The sequence below is a fragment of the Agelaius phoeniceus genome, chromosome 5, assembly GCF_051311805.1.
Source record: "Agelaius phoeniceus isolate bAgePho1 chromosome 5, bAgePho1.hap1, whole genome shotgun sequence".
Classification (NCBI taxonomy): Eukaryota; Metazoa; Chordata; class Aves; order Passeriformes; family Icteridae; genus Agelaius; species Agelaius phoeniceus.
This window is the reverse complement of record NC_135269.1, coordinates 31,564,433-31,588,669: the sequence shown is the minus strand read 5'-3', so window position 1 is coordinate 31,588,669 and position 24,237 is coordinate 31,564,433. Positions and strand designations below refer to the sequence as shown.

General features: G+C 37.3%; 1 protein-coding gene across 1 annotated transcript in view; it reads right to left on the bottom strand.

Annotated features, from left to right (window-relative positions):
• Positions 1-5,607: 5,607 nt before the first annotated feature.
• KITLG (KIT ligand) overlaps positions 5,608-24,237 on the bottom strand; it is a 56,795-nt gene continuing 38,165 nt past the window's right edge. Inside the window, exons 4-10 of the mRNA XM_054631968.2 lie at positions 22,637-22,816; positions 20,596-20,758; positions 19,622-19,717; positions 12,957-13,066; positions 12,360-12,436; positions 10,850-10,933; positions 5,608-9,657 (exon numbers count right to left, since the gene is read on the bottom strand). Of these exons, the coding sequence (XP_054487943.1) occupies positions 10,894-10,933; positions 12,360-12,436; positions 12,957-13,066; positions 19,622-19,717; positions 20,596-20,758; positions 22,637-22,816 (666 nt within the window). The 3' untranslated portion in view covers positions 5,608-9,657; positions 10,850-10,893. The remainder of the gene's footprint in view (positions 9,658-10,849; positions 10,934-12,359; positions 12,437-12,956; positions 13,067-19,621; positions 19,718-20,595; positions 20,759-22,636; positions 22,817-24,237) is intronic.

Here is a 24,237-nt window from a genome sequence, read left to right as displayed (position 1 = left end):
TTTATGTTTATTCTGCCCTCCAAAGAAGTCTGAGAATTCCAGAACCTGGAAGTAATTTTGTCTAAAAAATAAATTACATTCACACCTCCAAAACTTGACCGCTTGAGTGCATAGCTGCTCTATATGACTTGTTTATTGGATGTTGTTTTTTTAAGTTTTTGGGTTGCTTTCTTTCACTACTTACAGAGCTACACAGACTTAGTGGAATTTAAAAATTACCAGTTTTGAAAGGGCTACTTAATTTTTTTGCTGATGTACAATTTCTCAAAGATATTTCGTTTTTCATAATGTAGAAAAGTCAAAGTTTATTTTTAAGCCACTGTCATGACATTTAAATATGATATTTACAAAACCATCAAGGAATTCAACAATCTTGGACTGCATTCAGTCACACTGGCTTCCTGCATTATTGCTTATCTTTACATTTTCTTTAGAAATGGTGCTTTTATTTTGCTGCTTTCATTTTTAATATTGGGCACGAGGGACCTGCTCCCCATCCCATCCCAGCCCCATCATTGCACACAAGGAGAATATATTCCTCCTATTACACAATAGCTAAATTCTTAAAGCTAAATTCTTAAAGCATTAGTCTATGAAAGAGGCAAAATGAAATGAAGGGGTTCTCAATCCCCTGCTCACCAAGCTGGGTACATGGTCATGCTTCTCTCTCCCTTTGAATCTGAGCTGCTGTGCAAAATGTAGTGCAGTACTCCTGAGACCAGGGTAGATGGAAGCCAAAGGCATGGCTTCCCACAGCCTGTGGAGCAGCCCTGCTCTTGTGGTGTCAGGAGGCAGTGGGCAGTGTTTGCTTCCAAGGACATATGCCTTTGTGTCTGACTGGTCAGAATATGCAAGCCTGGCCTGGATGGTCATAAGAAGGTGCAGAAGGTGTTGGAATGGGTCTTTGGTCTGGAAATACGTGCTGCTCCTCAGCCTTGGTCAACACAGCAAGGTTTGGTAATGGACACAGAGTTTTGGGTAGGAAGAGCGCAGAGCTTGAGTTGACCCATGGTTGGATAGGCAAGGGCTGCAGGAGGTGGTGGGGATGCAGCAAGATGAAACCTGGCAAAATGGCTCCAGGCTACAGTCAGTCTGAGTAACATCAACACGAGGGTCACCAGAAGGAGAGGTCAGACTTCAGTCAGTCTGCTCAGAAAGTTTTATCAGCAGGAACCCTCTGAGAGAGGACTGCACGAAGAAGCATCTCATTAAATTGACTAACTCTTGCTATCTTAAAAATCTGATGGGCAAATATTTTTAGAGGAAAACAGGGTTGACATATTTATTCAGCATAAATTGTTTGTTCCTCTGAGGAAAACTGTGGGAATTTTCATGCTCACAGCTGGCACACATACTGCTGTGCAGTGCAGTTTGCAGTCAGACTAGCAGTACCCTGGTTACAGCTGACCCCAGAAGATCAATCTTTTGCTAAACATTTTGAAGTGTTTTCTTCCTAAATACTAACCCAGTTGTTTACTGTCTTCATAAAAACTGTTAATGGTAGGGCTGCTAACTGCAACCAGGATACATGATGCTTTAATTGCAGAGTATGACTCAACAGGAGAGCACTGGAAGTCTGGGTGGGGGCTGAAGGAGGGACTGGATAATTACAGGACACAAAGGTGTGTATATGCAAGAGAGAAAACCTGGGGCTTTGCTGAGTTTCCAGTTATAGTCCAAGCTGAAATATAGAAGACCAGTTATGCAACCCTGAGCCAGATTTTTGGCTCTCAATGAAATAACGTTGGTGGCCTGTATGGAAATATAGATGGGTTCATTACCTGAACCCCCAGGGAACATGGTAGGTGTGTGTGGTTCTGGCACAGACAGTCATGGAGCAGGAAGGGCGATGGTGCTGAGCTGCCAAAGGCTGGGGATCACAGCACAGTGTGGGATGCCCAGTGAACCTTTTGATCAGTGCATGGAAGTTGGCAATCCTAAGGCTCACTCTCGCCAAGGGTTGGATTTATGAAGATATTCTGTGATATGCAGCCATTCCTTCAGGGTATATGATTGAAGTTCATGGCAGTTACCTGATTTGCTAAAAAAATTTGCTGCATTGAAGCACCTCCTCCACCCGCACCAGCACCCCTCAACCCACACACGTGCACACTACATTATATGTACATTAGGATGCCCACTTAAACTTTGCTATGTAGCACTGATTGTAGCACAAATTTCTATTTGAAATGCAGTGAGTACCCAATTATAGCGCTTAATAGCATTCTTCATTCCCACAACTCTTTGTTTGATCCAAAGGTTGGAACATTTAAAATATCATCAAGAAAACACAGTGCTTAGTAACTGAGGCAACTGGATTCCTCTGAAAAAATATAAAACAAGACTTAAGAAAAAATTGCCAAGTGGTACCACCACGTCAATGAGATACTTTCTTCTCAACTTCTGGCAAAGGAGTAATTACTTCTAAGAACTCATTGCTTTATTCTTGGGGATGATATTCAAAAGATTTAGATGCTATGCCTCTGCCTTCACTGTTGCTATTAATTGGTTTTGAGACACATCCCCATTTTTGTCATTTCTAAAGGTGAAGGCTGTTCTGTGTTTTGTTAATGATGACAGCACTGCTGAGAAAAAGGAAGGTCTAAAATATTTGACTTTAAGAACATGACAGATTAAATAACCTGGGGGGTCCTAATAATCATCATTCACAATGTAGGAGATGACAAGGGGAAATTTCTAAGATGACATTTTGTCACTTGTGGTAGTCACTTAAAATGACAAAAGCTATACATTCTGCTCTGCAGCTTCTTTACTCTAATTGGGCCAATTTTGCTATCATGCTATTATCCTGCAGAGCAGAACTGGTGACAAACAAAGAGGCTTTTGTGATCTCAGCTGAATATTCTTCCATGAGCTCAAGAAAATAACTTGCCAAAAGAGAATGAAAATGGTCCTGCATTTTGTGACTGGCCAGAAGCCTAAGGCTCATGTCTGTCTGGAAAAAGTCTCATCTGTATTTTTAGTTCCTGCTTGCTTATGATGGAATTTTGCAGAAGGGGCTACAAGTCAGAGGAACTATAATTGCATTTGGGATTTTTCCTGTTACATGAAATAACTTACCTTGGGATACGGCATGGGAAAAAGAGGGCTAAACTTCTCTTCTGCACTCTCTGCGATTTTGGCAGTTTGCTTTAATTTAACCATATTTTCCACTATGCACCATCACATAATAATACCTTTTAAGTATGTAATGACATAAAATTTGATTGTGTTAGCACATGCTTCTTTGTAGCTATTAGGAAACTTAATCCATTTAAAAAACGTTTGAACTTTGGGAGAAAAATTGTCATAAACAGCTACATGAAGAGTAGTAAGGAAGTGGTTCTATAAGCTGTTAATGTAGTGTGAAATCTTGAAACAACCCATCTTGTTAAGATGAAAACATATTATTTATCATCATTCAGAAGCTTTGGGCAAAAATATGTTTAGTAACACACATTTGTTAACATGGAATAAAATTACACTGGAGTGTAGCATGGAGTGTATGTGGAGCGGGCATATATCCAGCTCATCTAAAATACAGTCATTTCATGGAAGTGTTAAGCTGTTAAAACATATTGCTATCAAGAAACAGTTGTTTATTATAATAAGCATTGTTTTTCTGCATGACAGAAGTAGGAAAATGTCATTATTAATGCTGTCCATGATTTGGACAAAGATAGCCTTTGTTTCCATCTACTGAACGAGGTATTTATATTCATTGTTTTGGAGAAACTAAAATTGGAAAACTGAAGGTAAATATTTCTCTCAATCCTTTAGCACATTTAAATCTGCAGGGTTCAGATTAAGCAGCGATGCTGGTATGCAGTTAGTCAGCATTATGTAAGGCACCAAACATTGTAAAACAGACTACCAAAAATATGGTGGTGTCACTTTGGCTGAAGAGCTGCACATTTTCCCAGGCCTTCTCTCTTGCCCTTTACTCCATATGCATATGCTGCAATTCATAGAATCATACATTAGTTTGGCTTGGAGAAGTCCTTTAAAGACAATCTAGAACAGCCCCCCTGAAATAAGCAGGGACACCTTCAACTAGATCAGTTTGCTCTGAGCTCTATTCAACCTGACCTTTAATGTTTCCAGGGAACCTCTCTGGACAACCTGTTCCAGTATTTCACCTATCTTACTGTAGAAAATTCCTTCTCTATATCTCATCTGAATCTGTCCTCTTTTGGTTTAAAACCATTGCCCTTTGTCCTATTGCAATGGTTCTTACTAAAAAGTCACCATATTTCTTCTAAGCGCTCTCTAAGTACTAGAAGGCTGCCATAAGGTCTCCTCAGAGCCTTCTCTTCTCCAAGTTACATAGTCCCAACTCTCTCACCTTTCTTCACAGGAACATATTTCATCGCCTAACCATTTTTTGTGTCCCTCTTCTGGACCCTCTCCACAGTTCCATTCCTCTTGTGTGCTGGGGCCCCACAGCTGGATGCAATACTTCAGGTGGAATGTCACCAGAATGGAGCAGAGCAGAGGGCCAGAGTCACTTCCCTCAACTTGCTGGCCATGCTTCCTGTTTATGCAGCTTGAGATACATTTGGGACCACTCAGCTCGATGCTGTCTGTAAACATGGTGAGGGAGCACTAGATCTCATTGTCTGTGGCATTGATGAAGATACTAAACACTACTCTTCTCAATAAAGACCTTTGAAGGACACCCCTCACTGCCAATTTCCATCCGGACATTGGACCTGATTATGAATTACCAGCTCCTGATTTCAGTAAGAGTTGTTTTGTTAGCTAAGAGTGCTCAAATCTCATTTCTAGGTACCCTACAGTTACTTCTGCCTTCCTGAAATTCCAGGTCAACTTGGAGTTTTTGTTGCGCTAATGCAGTTTGGCTCATGAAGTACACTCGTTTCCAACTCTGCAGCTACATGGTGCTCATGGAGCCTCAGCTGAATCAAGTGCCATCCTACTGCCGACCCACCTGAGCCACCAGCGCTGCTCCTCAGGGCATGACTCCTGCTACACCAGCAGTGAGGGCTGTTTCATGGCCTTCTTCAAGCCATCAACTCTGCACTTCTGGCTGTGTCCAGATCAGCAGCCACAGCTTTCATTCATAGCCATACCCCAGATTCTGGCATCTCCAAATTCTGTTCCCCTGTGTCCCAGTCCATTAACCCTGCTCTACTCTTCCTCATCACTCCTGTCTCTACTTTATCCTTATTTACAAATCCCTCTGTATCTGCCTACTGCAACATCCCCTCTGTCTTCCAAGGCTCATTAATGCTCTCTGAGGCAGGCTGAAAGTCTCAGCAGGTTTACCTCTTTGTCTTTAGCTGGCATATTTTCATTCTCTCTCAGGAAGGGAGAGGTGCCAGATCTCCCTGAGCAGCTCTGTTTTTTCCTCCCAAACTCATCCCATCCCAGACTTCTTACAGAAAAGCCACAGTAAACTGCTGAAAACTTAAAGGAAGGATGTCATCCTTACCAGGAGGAGCAAAAGAAGTGCATTATCATGAAATGTCCGCATCAAGTGAAGGAGTCCGCATCAAGCAGCATATGTTCTGACAGAGAATTCTTTCAGATGATGACAGGACATAAAAATGTCTTAATTGGGGCTAACACAATGCAATATACTAATTATTTGACAGTGCATAATATCTTTATTTAGAACAATAAAGCATATGTATATAATGTAAATTCCAAATCTGAACTGGTATAAAAAGGGATCTGGGAAAACATCTATCTTTAAGAGGACACATATGTACATACACATCACATTTTATAAACTTTGTTGATTATCTTCAGTCAGAATGTAACTATGCAAAACTGTGCTGACATTTACATTGAAATAAATGAATTTGCCCATAATGCAACCAGCAAACATCTGTGTCTCTATCACTAAAGAGTCTGAAGTTTCCACGTTCTATTAATTTGATAAAAAAATAACAACATGCCACGATTACTGTAGATCTGCATTTAAGACAGCTGAATCAAATTTATGAATTGCAAAATGTTGGATAATTCTTAAACGTAAATCAAACTCAAAATATCAGTATTTTATGTGTACTGTTAAAATTTCAAATTAATAATTCTGTTTTGTGTACTGAACACTTTCAGCATATTATGTAGAGCAACAGAGAAAACAGAGCTGCTGCAGATGAGAATCTAAAACATGTGCAGGTTGTACACATACTCCATAGTAAAGCACATTTTATATGCTTATAAAATGACCTCGTGATGAAATAAGTACCATTAATTCATTCAAGTAAATACACATCTAAAGTAGAACAGTTACTCAGTATAAGACTATCTGCTTTTTTATTCTCACAAGGCCACTAGTAATTGCATGCAAAGTTCAACTATTTCAAAGGAAACCTAAAAATGTTACATTTCTCACCAAACCACAGATATCCAAAAGCCAAATTTGGTTGACTTTTATAAGAAAAAATAAAACACCCCTTTTCCCCCCAGTTTTATTCTAAGAGGGAGTGTGTTGATTTTCCAACTATATTAATGTATGGGCTCTGTCTACCCAAAAAGAAGACTGAAAAACTGATCACTCTTTAGTAGTTAAATTTCTTTAGAAGTTGAGAAGCAATTAAAGGTCTATTTCTGCCACCCCATCTCCAACTGAAGAGTACATTACTCTATTTCCATTGATTTCAAAGATGTCTCACAAGTCAGTAGTCTTTCAGAACCTCACTATGTCCAAAGTAAAGATCTCCTCAGTGGACACAGAAAGTTTCCAGTAAATTCACGATGCCACTTCAAAGTGCCATGCCACCTAGTGTATCCATGAATGTCCAGAAGTCTCCTTCTGGGTTGCAAAAGGATTGAGAATACTCAATCAGATCTCTCTTGTGTTCAGATCTCTCAAAATGAGGGCAAAGAATGGGAAAACCATGTGGTCCAACAACAGTTCTGCTACTCCAGGTGTCACACGACTTTTGAACACATTCAAAGAACAGTGTTTGTGATGTGAAGGTCAAAAGTATACATGAGCTTTCTTTCTGTTCCCATAGAATTCAAAATTTACCTTGCTCCATGGAAGAGATTAAAGTGTCTGACATTATTTGAAAGTGACTGGAAAGTGAACATTTTGCCATAGTCAATTTTTATTTCTGTTTCAATTCATAACTGATATTTTCAATAGTATTGAAGATCAAGAAGCCTAAAATTTGAATAGGCTGCTTTTGAATATCCAAGTATAATCTGGGGCACACCAATGTGACCCAAATTAAGTGTTATTGAATATTTGATTTTCTGGAAAGAATGCACTTAGAAAAATGAATATTTTTTATCAACAAAGAACATTAATAAATATAAGATTTTTGTTTTACTGAAGCTAAGGAAAAAACCCAAACCGTCAAATGCATGAGCTAGCCACAAGAGCACGTTTTATGAAGTATTTAAGGTTTTCATACAATGTGTAAGGATAATTGCTTCCATTACTGTGGATACTTTTCCATTCAGTCAAAACCAATACACAGTTATTCTCTGCATTACCAATAAGGTGCAAATTTCCATCAGTTAGGTCATGCTGACATTTCTTTTAGAGTACCTCTTAAAAAAGTTTGAAACTCAAAGTCTGAGGGCCTTGTGAGTCAAGAACTACAGAGATTCAAAGAAGACTCAGCTTTATATTGGGAATTCCATTTTTTGAGGAATGCACTTGCTTTTTAGAAGTGATGAGCAACCCTGGTAATTAATTGGTGAGTGCTCCAGCATCTTCAGAATAAACGTGAAGGTCTAATTCTGACACTAAGCTTCTTTTGATCTAGTCTAAGAGAAGTTCTTCAGGTGATGCAAACTGCAAAGTTCTGTTATTCTTAATAGAACTATGCTAATTTATACCAGCTGAGGAGGACTTGAAGACCTTTTTTTGACAAACAGATAGTGCAAAAAAGGCCTGAGTATAAATAAAAATCCCGCATGATCAAATCTTTCCATCAGCAAATTTGTGAGAAATTTCAACCTTATTACAATAGGGTCAAAATTCCACGCAGTGTAGCTACATGCTACATCATCAAGTATGGTAAGGTTCTGAGATTTTTTTTCTCTTTACAAGTCTGAAAGACAGTTTTACCAATAATACACACACACACACACACACACACACACACACACACACACACACGTATATATTAGATGATTCTTTTTATGCATCGTTCTCAGAAAATTGAGCAGAAGATTAAAACTTCCACAAGGACTCTTAAAAAATTTAATAACTATACATTTTAAGGAGAACTCCAAATTTATGCAAAACTTTAAAAGATTTAAAAGATTTGGTGGTGTTTTTTGGTTGGTTTTTTTTTTTTTTTTTTAGGTTTTCAAGTTATTTAAACTAAAACTCTTGCTGAGCTGGTCAATATCATGTGGTCAATATCATGACAGATGATAGTTTGTCACCTCATGTGAGCCTTTACCTTTACCCTTCTGAATTTCAACCCCTAATACAGGTAAATAATTCATACTCATTATCTGGGAAGAGATAAGATGAAAAGATGCACAACTACACTTGTAACTTTTACCATGGCATTTTTAGGATTTACTTGAAAATGCACATCTGTACATCAGTCCTGTTCATATTCCATGGATACTGTAACAGTAATAGATGCAGAAGACAGGTGGGGAACAAAGCCTTTCTCTTTTGTTTCAAAAGAATTAACTTTCAAGAGTGGAGAATGCCAGGATATTAAAGCTTACTAATCACTTAAAACACAATGCAAACATTAATTACAGCTGATGTAAGTAAAAGCTAAATACACTCTCAGGATCTTTCAGATTTTCTATGCTATACATTTACAGATAAGGTATAAATGGCATGCATCTTCAGAATTTAAAATGCATTTCATGGGCTTGTCTTTATTGTGATGTTTGAACGCAATTCAGACTCTTTACTTTGCCTTAGCATGACTGGAAATTTCACCAGTGTTCACATACTCAGCAGTTACACTTAATTCTTCAAACTCCATGAGGTACATTCACCTCCTGTTTACTTTGTCTTCATCCAGTATTTGGTTCTCCTGAACAGAGACCACCAACGCTGATGAATTCTTGAGGCTTTCTGTGGTGGGCAACCAGCCACCTGGCACCCGATAGAGACCACGTGTTGCTGTACTCACTGCCTTTGACAGGCATAAACACAGCTCCTTATAAGTCTAAGTCTAGAGCACAAGCTCAGGGCATGACTTTGCTTTCAAGTTTTATATACAATGTTGAAGAGTATGTTATCTGTATCCGTTTCTGCGTTTTCTGTCAGTTCAGAGACCTTCATCTGAAGACATCAAGGTAGAGGACACAGAATTTAAATTAAGGATGCAAAGGTATTTATGACTTGCAATGATTACACACTGTTGGAGGCATTTGAAAGATACTTTTTTTGTTCAGGTCATATTTTGTTTGCCAGAGTAAGCTGAAAGTATTAATGCAATTAAAAAACCTCAAATATCACACAAGGTAGATATTCACATAAGATACAGTCCTGCTAAGTGCACACTCTTCTTGTCATTGTTCAATTCAGTGTTGGTTTCACAGTAACAAACACAAATTGTCCTCATTTCTGTATCATGTCTATGGAGTCATGGGCAGCAACAACAGATGCAGACTCAGTCTGTCACTCCAGAAGGAATACGAATGTGCTTAAAGCTGCTTCATTTATGAAGCGAACATGGAACTGTTACCTGCCTGAAGAGAAAAACAGAAATTTTGATTTTGCTGATTAGTTTTCCTTTCTGTATTACTAAAAAATAGATCTTTTATCAGACATACAACATAGACATTTTTTTCTTATAATTTTGGAAATAAATGTAATGACACTTGCATAGGGATTTCTTTACTCAGAAGGAAAAATGTTCTAAGATGTACTTTCCTGATGCAAGAACACACTTGCCTGCAAAAGCTCATTGATGTCATCTAAGGTAAGGGAACCACTCTCATGTTTTACAGAACTGTTTGGGCATTTTGGTATTGGCAATCTCTGGCAGCAAACTTCCCTTTGAAGTCATCTGGACAAACCGAACTGAGTTTACATCTTTGGAAAAATGGAACAACTTGTCCAATGCAGTGACAACTTTGCGTCTCAATGAGCATATGGTAGAACAAAGCAGTTAAGGATAATGAAAAATCTCTCAAGTTGTAGATAATTCAATCATTTGAACATCTGAGAGTAACTGCTAAAGGATGAACTGCAGACTGAGATTGTCTGTTATACCCTAACACTGCTCTTTCCACTCATGATAAAAAAATAAACAGCCCAGTGCTGTCTGAATTTTCCAGACTCTTACATAGATGCCATGGGTTAAATACAGCACAGTTTCTGTGGTAAGCAGCTTCTTGCCAGAGAAGTGCTGCTCTGCAGAGGACAGCTGGGACTGAGAAACCTCACTCACCTTTGCTGCTCACTCTTACATACTAAAGCAAGACTGATGCATCTGATAAAGCTACAGACACTACAGAAATGTGCTGACTAAGCTACAATTATATGAAAGCTCAACTCTACTTGGCCTGTTCTCCTACACTCACCTGCTAATTTACCAGATTGTGTTTTTTAGTTCACATTCCTTTGAAACAGCTGTAGTGTAACAGCTGAAGGCTTCTCTGTATCAGCTGTAACACCGAAAGGGAGAAGCAGTAGCTGTGCTTTATGCTGGAATTCTTGTAAATTTCATTTTGAAGCATTCAAGTTAAAAATCAAAGGTCTACATTAATGAAACAGGATTAATTAAATTAGCTGCTGAAGATCTTATACACTGCTAAATGCTACCTACTGATAGCAAGATTTCTTTTTTTTTCCTGAGAATGGACTCTGAATCACTTTATATTGAAGCAGCTGAAAGTAGTTCAGTCTGTGGTAAAACTCTCACCATAACCAACTTACCAGTACACGAAACAGTAACAGTGTTGAGGGAGAAAAAGCAACAGCTACACTTGTAGATGTTCCTTTTCTTTTTGCTGCAACATACTGGAATAAAAAAAAGGTACTTTATTACTACAGTAATAGCCTTCCAAGGAAATTGAATAGAAGGGTTTGTAATTTAAAAGTTAAAATTTAAAGAAGGAAACCCAAAGAATTATAATTTATGTTTGATATTACTTCTTCCTACTTATACATGAATATTCCTAATTTCTCAGGGAGCAGAAAATTGTAATAGTCATCTATGCCATGTATGCCAAAACACATGCCATATATTTACGAAGACATCTGATAGACAATGCAATCTGTTTCAAGTTCCTGCAAAGGTCCTCTCCTGCATTTAACTCTGTCACCTTTTCTTCATATAAAATGTTTTGTATTTTCTGTGAAATTAAAAGGAAAATGTATGTTCCATTTCACAGGTTTTAACACCTATGAGGACGATGTGCAGAATGAGTTATTTGTAGGAACTAATATAACTGGTGAAATGAATACACAGCCTTCCATTCTATATACTGTAAAAGAAGAACATTTGTTTTAAGAATATATTACTTTAGCAAGCTTAAACATAGGAAATTTCAGCTCCTGTGACCAAACTGCTAGATCAGAACCTTGCCTATTTGTCCGTTCACCAATGGGCAGCACCAGACATTTCACACAGTGTGAGAACACTACAGGACATGTCCTTCTGCCACCTGCATCAGATCTTTCCCTAAATCATTCATAGTTAAAATCTGACCAAACATCATTAAATATGAAGCTAAACAATACTCTCAAAATGCTTTAGCATAGACTTATTCTTACTTAAAATGTCATGTCCAAGGAACTTCAAAGACTTGAACTGTTATTTCTAAGATATTTTTGATTCTCTCAGAACTTTCTCTCTTTAAAAATCAGATAAAATAGTGTATAAGTAGGAAGAAAGCCATAAATCATTTCAGGATGACCTTAAGAAGTTATTAGCATTTGATTGAGTTCTCATTAACTTTCCACAAATATTTAAAAAAAAACAACCAGAAAACATAGTACCCTGGGGAAATTAAAAAAGTGAAAGAACATAAAAAATGTTATTGTAAAAGGTATTTAAAAGGATTTAGGAGCACAACCAGAAAGACATTGCTTTCTATTTATTTATATAACTTCAACCTAGCTTTACAACACACAGCAAATAACAACATTTACTTTATTTTATTGGTTTTCCTATAGGTCTCAGCAATCCTTTCTCACAGTGGGAATAAAGACAGACAAAATAATATCCTCATAATAAAACACTGTATGCAGAACTATCCTCCATATCAACTTCTGTGCTGAAACCAGAAAGTCCTTTAAATGGCACACTATAAGCACATATTTTACCTCTGCAGCAAGACCTTGTGTTTGGGGTTTTTTTGTGTTTGTCACACAGCTAAACACAAAGTAGTTCTCAGAGATAAAATTACATCTGTAAGTAGAAATTTTAAGTGAAACAATATACCTTATCTCATTTTCCTCTTGATAGTCATGACACTGTGTAGTTTCATCACTTTCTGGTCTGGATTTGGGATGTATTTTCTAGGAAAAAAATGCACTAAATATAAATATTCTAAAGCTATAAATATTCTAAAGTTTTCTTTAGTAACTAAACAATTGTATGTTTCAATTTGCTTAATTTGCTTCAGATGTTCAAAATCAAAGTCATCTTGCAAAATGTAGGCCAAACCTTGTCCTCTGACATACATCTACTACTGATATAAATTTTACTATTGAAGTTTTTGTATTGTAGGCAGGGGAATAAGGGGCAAAAGCAAAAAAAAAGAATCATTTCTCAATATACAATAGGAGAAATGGAAAATTGGGTGAATCACACAATTTTTGTTTCCAATTAGAGAGCGATCATGCTGATAAGACAGGATTTGAACTTTGATGGTAGAATTCAAGAATTTGACACACGGATTTACATCTGCAAGTCACAGTTAAGTGGAGATAAAAGAGGTATCACTTGCTTTCAAATACAGAATGGTTCTCTTATTCCCACCTCCCCATAGCTAAGAAATGTAACATCACTATGTAAACAATATGTAGTATCTCTTACCTTCCAGTATAGGGCTCCCAAAATAAAGCCAATAAGGAGAGACAGCAATGATGTCAGTGCTATGCTGATCCCTTGCAGGCTGGAGCTGCTAATGAAGCCAAGTGCTTCTTCTGTAATTAAAGATACTCTCATTAGTGAAGACAGATTTATAGCAGAAAACTGTCTTCAGGGCAACACTATTAGCAAGAGCACTTTCATGCACCACCTACATAACAGCATGTTAAATAGCAGAACAGATACTTCAAAGTGCAATGTACATGAGATGCACTTCATAAAAATCTTACAGCAAATTTTTGACCACAAGGATGCTCTACCCACCTCTGAAACAACAATGTTGAAAAGTACCAACACAATTCTCTTTTTGCCATTTGTTGAGAATCATCTCTTTCCTACACTTCAAAGTTTTGGATTTCTTTATTTTTAAAGGTCTTACTTTGAAAGACAGAGCAATTATTTGAAAAAGAATATATATCAATTCATGCATTTGCATTAGTTCCATCAGACGGCTCCCACTGACTGCAGGCACTTTGCCTTGCCACTAACCAATGACCAACATGAGAGCTCTCAGGGTAAGTTAATTTAACAGAATAAACTCGATCACATCTAAAGCTTCCTGGAAAGGTACCACTGACTTCAGCAAGATCAAACCCTTGTACCTTGAGGTTTAACAGTGTGTTATTTGGTTATAACCATTTCTTGATAGCTTTTAACATTTTGTGTAGAAGAGCACCAATCCTATTCTTTTACGTACACAAACAATTCCATTCCCCTCACTGGGAGCTGTCTGCAAGCTGAGACTAAAATTCATCCCTTCAATCATTCAGTCAGTCCCTTCATTCCCTTCAAGGGCAGGATGTGGAAAGTCCAACAGAATCACCTGGGGACCCTCCTTCTGAAGTGCAAAGTGAACCTCAGGAGACTGGTATTTTGTCCACCCAGGTTTGGTTCATTTCAAACTGAGTGTCTGCAGCTCGAATGGTGGGTGTATTGACAGATTACAGGAAAAGAACCAAACTGTAAGCACTGGAAAAGTGTAGGTGATTGGATACATAGAAATGAAAATGAACTGACAGCACTCAAAATTTGCGTGACTCATGCAAACAGCAAATGTCTAAGCACACACAGTATGATATTCTGGGTCAAACAACATGTGTTTAGTAAATTATTAAACAGCTTTCAAGAAAATACGTTAGTTTAGAAAGAAGTGTTCTTATAATTAACTAGCAATTCATTTTCAACTCTCAGATTTTCTTGTTGACATTTTTCAAGTTTTAGACAAATATTCTTTTTATCTCTGAAATTCAGCTGTGTTTTCTAGGCTCAACGTTGTTAGAAATAACAAGACAACATAAAATCTATACCTTATATATTCATTATACTACATATATCTCTGTGTCTCATACACTATTTACAAAGTCTAGGTTCTGACTGCAGGGGCTTGAGTTTCACCTATATCTGGTAGATTCGGCACACTAAAAGGGAACATCAGTCAAGCAGAACCGATGCCAGCTTACCGTGAAAGAAATCTGTCTACAGAAGGGAAAGAGAGCAGACAAAGGTCTACAGAGGTGAACAACAGCTGAAAAAGAGAGGCTATCGATTAGTCTGCCTCTCTCTTCTCAGACATTAAAGCCAAGAGCAGACATTAACTGGGGAGACATAACCTTTCTAACTTTCTGTCTCAGATTAGGCACAGAGGATGTTTACTTGCAGAACTGATCTGCAAGAAAACTGGGAAAAATCAAATGGGTGTAGCCAGCCTGAACAACCCTAGAAATGCTCTCCTGTTGTCATTTATCTAAACTGTATTCTCAGAAGAAAATTCTGATATTGCTCTTGTGCTCTAAGCAAGTAAAAAGCAATCCTCATTTCCCTAATGCCATTCTTCTCAGTGAGAGACTGCTGAGTTTTACAGCTAAATTATGTAAATCATATGGGGATGGCTATGTTTTCTGGATTCCACCCCGCAAACTTCAGGAAAAAATTAAAAAGTGAAACAAAATTTAAACGAAAGACTCTTCAGGTCATGTAGAGCGTAATGTGTTTGATAACATGTTACGGTAGAGTGTATAACCTCAAAAACGCTCTGCTTACCTACAGTGCTGGGCAGCATGTCATAGCAAGCATGCTCTTTTTTACATGAACTTCTAGAGAAATGTTCTGCATGCAGGATAATCAGTGATAATTTTGTACCTTTGTTTTTAACAGTATTTTTCAAAAATTTAATGCAATTTAAGACAACAGAAGAGACCCCTTTACAATGAGGTATCTAAAACTGGAAAAATCTGATTTCTGAAAAGTTATCTCCAAGGCAGGTAATTTCTTCATCATCTATGGCAAACTGAAAGGAATTTATAATTAGCTTTCCATGTGGGGACATGCAATCCAGGATCGAGCCTAAATACAGTACCATTATGACACTCTCCTTAGCCTACCTTTTAAAAATGACAACAGATTTTCTTTTCCACAACATGACAGTGTATGAATTAATTTGAAAGTTAAGCAATCCATAACTACCTTAAAAAGCAAGCAAAACCAGAATATTTAATTTCACTTTCAAGTCCAGAAAAAATTCTCTTGAAAGATCTGGGGAGAATGAAATGAGTCATGGCAGGTTTCTTCATGTGCCTTTTATGCATATTAAAATTTAAAACAGAACAGGCTGAAGAATTTTCAGTCTGGAGAACCTCTCAGGGACTTGTCTTAATGATGAATATGGAGAGAAGGAAAGAAAGGTGGCTACCACAGGGACCTTTTCCTCTGTTAGAAACTTTGGAGCTCTACACAGAAAGATTCTGATTCCCATCAGTTGTAAAGGCAGAGCAGGAGAAGGAATAGCAAAAACCAGGTGTACCAATAACTTTATGAGCACTTTGGGCAATGCCAGAGGAACTGCTCACTCTATCCAGCAGAGTGAAAAAAGGGAGTGGATGCAGGCCAGCATCTCTCAGAGCTCTCAGTCTGTATCTTGTGGAAGATGCCCTAAGGAAGTGATCTCATTTGATGCTGATTTATGTATAGTCTTCATGGACATTGAGATGTTAAGCTGTAAACAAAATATCTTTACATTAAAAGCCACTCAGTTACACAATGAAGTTATTGACCTGCTTCCTACCTTGAGCCATGTGTGATTATGATTGAAAGCACTGGCTTCTTTTTTTTTTTTTTGCCATATATGTCTCAAAGGAATTTCCAGTTTACCTCTGCTCAGTTCCAGCACAATTACCACAAGATCTTATCTGTAAAAATGCAGAGCAGCTCTCACCTGTTCATTAGGGTTTTCCATTAACTATTAAGTTGGAACAACGGAACAAAGGCACGGAAGGCAGGACCAATTGCATTAAGCCATGGGTGAACATTTTAAAATTGTTGTGCAATTACTGAATTAAACTATGGTATTTTTTGCTTAATTAAAAAAGGAGATCTTCTTCCTAAAAGCAGTTACACAGATCTCTGTGTTTACATGTTCTTTGAGGTACTCAGGACTAAATAATAGGGCTAAATTATTGTGAGGAAATTACTGAACTCTTCATGAAATTATTAAGAATGTTATGGCATTCAATTAAAGGAGAAGTTTTAGTCACAGCTAGTAAGTTCAAGCTTTGATCAGAGCAACATGAAATTCATCTGATGGCTTCAACCACTGAAAAGAAGAGATTAGGACTCAAGACTTCTTATCCTGAACCTTCTTCTTTACATAGGAACCATCTCATCTACATTCTCTAGGCAATGTGTGGTATAATCATGCAGAGAAATATGAGCAAGACTGGAACTTTACCAGCTAATTGGAACTTCAATGGATTACAGGTAACACAAAGAGGAAAGAACAAAGCAGCCTAAATGAATTTGGGATGGTGGTGCTAGTCTTTTGAGAATTTTATGAGAAATAAGAAAAGATCTTTCTGCTTCTGAGAAAAGATGAAGTGGAAACATGTTACAAGTCTACATTCAATATACAAGAATGAATAAACCACTATTACCATTCAAAAAACAATTAGAATAGCATAATTGTTCTATTTTTCATTTGTCTGGGCTGAGACTTTTTGTGTATATTTAGTTGAGATGCTACTCTATTATTGTAGTTTAATTTTATTGTTGTATAAGAACAATGGAGTAATGAAATATGACTCAACAAAAATAGCAAAAATAAAAATCCATACCTTAGCTAATTTATATAGAATTTCTATGATATTTCACTAATTATTTTATTGGATGATGCACTTCAGGTTTGTTTAAGTTGAATGTACAGTTCAAAGTCATCTGATTACATAGACTGTTTTAATAGACTCAAAATATATTAATCTGGAGGGGTTCTTTTGCAAACACTGAACACTTCTAAATGCTCTAGAAACTATTAAACTGAAGAACAACTCAGCTTAAAACTGTTTAGAATTAAAGGGTTAATTTAAAAAAATTACTGTAGCTTGTGTCTGAAGATGTTTTTTTCAGGCTTCCCCTCTTCTCAATGTTTTCCTTTTTGAAATTTGAATTTAGTGGTGCTTTTCTGAGAACAATACTGAAGCCAGGGGACTGTTATGCTGGGGAAGCTTCACAGGGGAAGTATTAAGGTTTATTCACTGTTGTTCATTCCAAGAAGGTAAGGATTAACTAAAACCAAAATTTTCTCAGCAATAAAGTCAAGACCAAACTACGATTGGCATTAAAGGCCATTTCAGGAAATAAACCAGTGATGTCAATAAAGATTCCACAGCATCTCCCTGCAAAAAACCTCCAAATGAGTAACTACAGTGTAACCAGTCAACATCCAAATTAATATAATTTAATCTGATTATGAGTTCAAACTGTCCCCTGATCCAGCCAGACATGCAGTCCTCATGTCATTTCTACATAAGGCTGTTAACTGATATCCAATTTTCTAATAAATTGCTTAAGAGAATGATAATCAGTTAAAACACACCTGTAGAGCATATGGCAGCCAAGCAATTAACTACATTATTTTAATTAGGCTTTTTTCCTACTTGATTATCAGTTCCAATTATAAAACAAGATTAATAATCCTGCTTCTGCACTCTCCTCCACAGTACAAACACAGGTGCCACACTCCACTGCACTGCCTGGCATTCCTCCTCCTGTCACTGTACTGGGTCAAACTCCTTACATCTGAACTTCTCCGGTAATCTGTCTGTCTTCTTGATCTATTCCCATTGCTTCAGGCTATGGCTGAATATCTTTCCTCTAGCAATGACAGCAAAAATTATCACACGTTCAGACGTGAGAGAGAGACAGGTATGAATACTTTTACCCCTTCCTAGTGCCTCAGAGTTGGCCCTGGGCTCATCAGGTTATTTGCAGACAGCTCTATGACCTCCTGGCAAGGAATCTACGGCAGTGAGTCTTCTCTTTTCCAAAGACTCAGGCTGGCAGCCAGGAGTGGAGGGGGTTTTTTAATTCCTTCTACTCTGAGGGTTCTGGGCTGTGATGACTTAAGACCTACTCTTAATTAGAAAGCAATCAAGAAGGGCTTCAAATCTGATAGCAGCTGTGAGCCAACTACAAGGTAGCATGCATGGTGCTAAAAGCCCAGAGGGTAACTAGATTACACATTCCAAAGAGAAGGATCATGAGAAAAAACTCAGGCCTAGTATCGACTGTGTCACCAACAGAAGCTACCATTGTGCCCACTAGATTACATCAGGCTGCCCCTCTGCACATATTTCCTCAAGCACATGGAGTACCAGTCACATACTTCATCATCACACACTCAGATAAGATAGATCTTTGTGGAGTGAAAAGGGGAAATGTAAAGAGAGCCAGATACACGTTGTCATCTTGACGTGTCTGGGAAACGAGAACAAGGAAACAACAAGGTTAAACTTTGATCACCATTTCAGGAACCTCTAAGGAAAATCCCTTCTTGTTCACGTGGGAAGCTCCAGATAGTGTTCACCTTGTTGTACATGATGTCACTAAAAGCCCCTGAAACTTCACTGTTTCCTTTCACCTCAGATGCCTACACCCTTTCTGACCTCGTGATAGGTAATGTTGAGGCTCTTACAGCAACCATTCTGGACTCTTATCAGGGAGCTGTCATGCAATAAGTGAGCAAGACAGATAAGAAAGGTGACATGAGTATGCCAGAGAGAAGATTGCAGCCTGCCAGAAAGGTAGTGACTTTGTCATTAACCCCAAGTGAAAGCATGCTGACTTGTGGAGGTGGCCCTACTGCAACTACACCAAACAAACATGGGGACTGGCCTCAGGGCTGGTGTAAAGCTTGGTTGGGATTGACAGTACTCTCAAAATGCAATGTACAGGTATCCTCTTTGTTCATGTGAGTACCCTCATCTGATTTAGGGTAGCTATTCTGTTCATTTGGAGCAACTTCCTTTTCTGAGAGTTAAAATGAAGTGTCTGGCCAAATTTTCTGAGGCCATATGACTAGTGAGACCTCATGACAGCCAAAACGAAGAGGCCTGCCCTCTCCAAGTTGTAGATTGCTGTCACATAATTGTAACTCGATAGCATCTCTACATTTTGATTAGATAAGTTCATTGCATTTCAGTATGACAGCTGAGAAACACATGGTACACCATCAGGAACATGTAACTTCCCATTAATTTGCACAATTAATGACATTTCCTCTGAGCTCTCACAACCAGCTACCAGAACAAGATGGAGACATATATTCAATCACTTGTACTTACTGTTACTGCTAGTGCTACTGCCAATGCTGTCATTCCTAAGAGAGCTGGCAGCAACAGGAGGAAACAAAAATGTTTTTGTGACAGCGACTCTGGAATCTAAATAGAAAATGAATGTGTCAGAATTATGAAACTTAAAATACAGTTCCCTCTATATAAGACGATGGGCTACAGGACTACTCTAATGGGGCTATAGGGCTGTTTTAAAAGCTGGCTGTAGGACTCTTCATAAAGTGGATTAAGCCAAAAAAGGTAGTTTTATTAAGATGCAGAAGTGTCTATATGCTGAGCTGCTGCTGAATAGCTAATCTGGAAAAGCAGTTACTGCTTACAAGTTCTTAAGTTATGGCACTGATCTGCTTCTAGTTACTACTGATGTAACTGTACGACTGGACACACTGACCTAATTAAAAAGCTAGTATCTGTCACTGGAGAGAGTAAAAGAAAAGGTAATACAAACCCTCCATTTACTGGAAGGATAAGAAAGAGCTGCAGGAGCTTGACCTGAGCTTGTTAAAATGTTCAAATGAATAAACATTTCCCTGTTCAGGAAAAGTGGGATGAAATTGAAGGTGACTTGAGGCTGCTGCAATTTACAGTTTGTCCTAACTTCCTCTCCTTTCAGTTGTGCAATCTTAGGCTCTTTTACCGCCTTATAAAACTAAATAGAGCATTAAGAGAAGATAAGAAGGACAATGTAAAAAAGACAACTCAGGATATATTTTGGAGGAATAGAAACAGAGCAGCATAATGCAAGGTTATTTTGATTATACTGAGAAATGATGTTTCTAGGAGTGATGGCACTAGAACTCGACTTCGAACAGAAACACAACCTTCAGTGTCAGTAGTTATTTTAACTTGCAGTAAAAAGGTGACATGGAGGCATGGTATCAGATCTTTAGCATCTCTGAAATCCAAGGAAAATCACACACTCTTATCTGCCGAGATTCTGCTCCCCGAAAGGAGACCCCTCTTACCATTCTCCGGTGTTCCTACTGTTGAAGGCAGAATGCAGTCATTCTTATCCAATCTGTCTGCAAACTCTTTGTAGACCTCAATGGTACTATTAAAGTGCCTAAAAAAATCCTCAGGAATGAAGTGACCTTCTTCATAAAGGTGACCATTTTCTTTTACAAAATCCTAGAGTAAAATATAGAATTCAGCTTGAAAGAAGGTCAAGGGAGATGCACATTTCAACACCTCAACAAATGATAAAAATACCCAAAGATTATACCAAATTATTTATATTTTTAACCTGCAGACAACCAGATTAGCTGTATACAATCTCATAAAACAGAGAAACCTTCTGATCTGAGGATTTCTAATTAGCTTTGCAAATAGAAATGAATTATTAATACAGTGTTGCAAAATTGCTAAGGAATGAAAGACAGTCTCCCATCCTATACTGAAAACCAAGAGACTTTTTAAAATTCCCCTCATTAAAAAAACCCCTTGATTTCACATTACTTTGCAAAGTTTCACATGAGTCTTTTAATCTCAACACATGAACACAACAATCATTGGTATTGTCATCAAGATGATGGGGAACAAAATACAATAGCTGGGGTACACCACTGCTCAGAAACAGGCTAAGATCCCTGATAACAGACCTAAAAATAAGAGCAACTATAAACAAGGAAGCACAAGGAAGCCCAGTCACTCTGAGGTCTAACAGACATGTTTGTGATGCCAGACTAAACAACATGATTGAGATCCATGATGATTATTAACGGTTTTCTTATTTATTTTTTTTTTAATGTCAGCAAGTCAAGTTTGGCCTGGGGTTACTCTGTACTCTTAAGAAGGAGGACAGTGGTAAGAACATGGTCTAAGTATGTCCTAAAGAAAACCTCCTGGTTTTGGCTCCAAAGTTATTTTATGTTTGATGCTGAAAGTGCTAGACTTAAGATCATTATTCTCTAAGGAAATCAATAGCTAGTTGTTTTGCTGAATTACAGGATATTTACTTTTCCATTCTACAGAATGAAATTCCTCTTTCTCAACCACATCCCAGCTGAGTGCTTTGAATCATCAGGACAAAAATAGAAAAGAAAAAGATATATACACTGAAGACTGGAGATAATTCAGTTTGAACTGGAAAAGTAGGGAATATCTAAATACTCACAGCAGTGCAATGCAAATACATAGCAAGCTTACAAGGTTATTCCACTCTGAAGGCACCTGAGTGTTTTACTTATTTGATTCATTTTGGGTGTTGAAAAGCTGCAATTACAAAAACTAAGGACTTATCTGACAAAAACAACTGTATATGAAAGATAAAATACTTGCTCTAAAGGACATGGTGTATTTTACCAGTTTTATTCAGTGGGACAAAACCTTCAACTACAGAATTATTTTTAATTAGTGATAGTCTGGTCAGATCTAGATAACAGACTAGAAAATTAATTTCTTCCCCACTTCCCTGCCTGCACAGAAAATCAGACATCTCTTGAACAAGAATCCTTCCAGCTGCTGTCAGAATCCAGAAACACATGGAAAGGGACCAATGTCCTCTGGTCTTTGCTGTGCCTTTATATAAAAAAGTTAATTAAACCATGGAAAAGCTTTTAGAGCTTCACACACTGTGATACATACTAAGAGTATATAAATAACTTTAACCAAATCATCTTTACATTTACATTAAGATCACTAGCAAAATATATAATTTAAGCTGGATACACAAGGAAGATTTCTGCTAGTTTCAAAAAGATCGGAATGGATTAATTATCTTAAGGAAGATCACTGCATTTCTGACTTTAAATAACTGCATACAGGTCATTGTATTTACTGTAATTCCTTGAAAAAATTTTTCTTTGAAACAGGAGATAAAAATTAACCAATGTTAGCACAATGTACTCAGTGCATTTCTAAACAAAGTAGGATTTCAGAAGCACAGGAATAGAAATGAAAGCAAATCTAATAAAGCCTTGGAAATTCCTAAACAATTACTGAATATTGTGCAACAGAAAGTAAAAAATAAGTATCCAGTACAAAAGCTGAAACTCTGCATAAAATTACCTTGTTTTTGTCAAAAGCAAGGCATGCCATAAGATCATTAATTATCCTTGTGAGATTATTGATGATTGAATAGTTGCTTAAAACATCCGACATATCTGGAATATCTGAAAATTTCTGGAGAAGATTATGTAGACTTATTGAAAATTCAGGCACCATCAAATGCAACCAACAGTGACTAGGCTGTCAGGGGATAAAAAGAGAAACAGATGTAAATTAAATATCAGACATTTGTAAAAACTGGTTAAACATCTCAATGTGTAAAAGTAAATTAGACTGTTCTTTCCAATTTAAACTATCTCAAAAGTACAAATTACAATTCTTCTTCTTTAATGTGACCCATTTTCTCTTCGTTCCTTTTCGTAATATTTCTATTCTGACTGATACTGACATGTTTATGGTTGTTTGTTGAATGCCATCCCTTCATTAAATTATCATTGAATGCAATGCCAAGTGTCAGTGTGTTGAGCATTTGAGCCTTGGAACATGTTACTATGAACCCTAGTCCATGCTTTCATTAACCTATTTGTTTTCTTTTCAATTCCTACTGCCTTAACAATTCTTTAAATATCAGTATTCATTTATTGCCGTTACCTTACATGACTCAGTTGACCCCAAAGATCCCTGATTTAAATTTCTTTTCAGGAGGGTTTCCATAAAAAATTTGCATGAAATCCCTGTGTGCTTTTATCCACCTTTAAACTTTTTAGCTGAGTTAATTCTTTCTCTTCAGCTTTTTCACTAAATGCCATTACTGGGAGCAGTTTCTAGATCTAAAAGCCTTTCTTCTTCCTGAATCTTTGATAACAAAAGTGTTTTGCACAGCCTGTCCCTGTATACACTAACACCTGTGCAATTAATTTGCAGACAAAGTTTGTACATCTGTTCACATGACTGAAACCTGATAATTCCTTGCTGTCTTAGAGGAAGTCATTAACTTCTTTTAGTTAGATATATATAACATATGTAACAGTAGTCAAATAGAGGAAAAAGTCACCCAGCCCAGGAAAATTCCTAACATGGCATGATCAGCAAAAATACAGGTAATGCATAAGTCAGAACTGCAATTTGTACCTGTAAATACCTTCCCAATAAAAGCTAATTTTTTAATAGCAAATGTTATGAGAATTTATTCCATATATAACATTATTTTTCCAATATTGAAAATGTCTCCTTAAAGACTTCCAGATACAAAGATCTTGGCCCAACAAACCCAAAGTACTCTAAGTATCACTAAACCAGTTTCCAATTGCTGTGCAGTGGATAGGCAGCACCCACTGAATCCACCTTCAGCAACACACAGCAAATGTTTGGCAATGTACACACTTCTAGGCCTAATCTCATTTATTCAATTTCTTCAATAAACCTGCATACAGATTATTTAAAAAAAAAACCCAACAAATCCACAGGTGTTGTTCTTTGATGTGTAAATGTTTCTCACAAGAAAAAATACACTTCACATTTCTGAAGACTAATCAGACTATTAGGCTTCCAGGCTTAGAGAACCAAATGTAAATACATTGTTCAGCTCCACTTGAATTTCCACTTCTGCGTACAATTCTTTCACACAATGAAAACCTGTGGCAAGTAAGTGATATCACCTT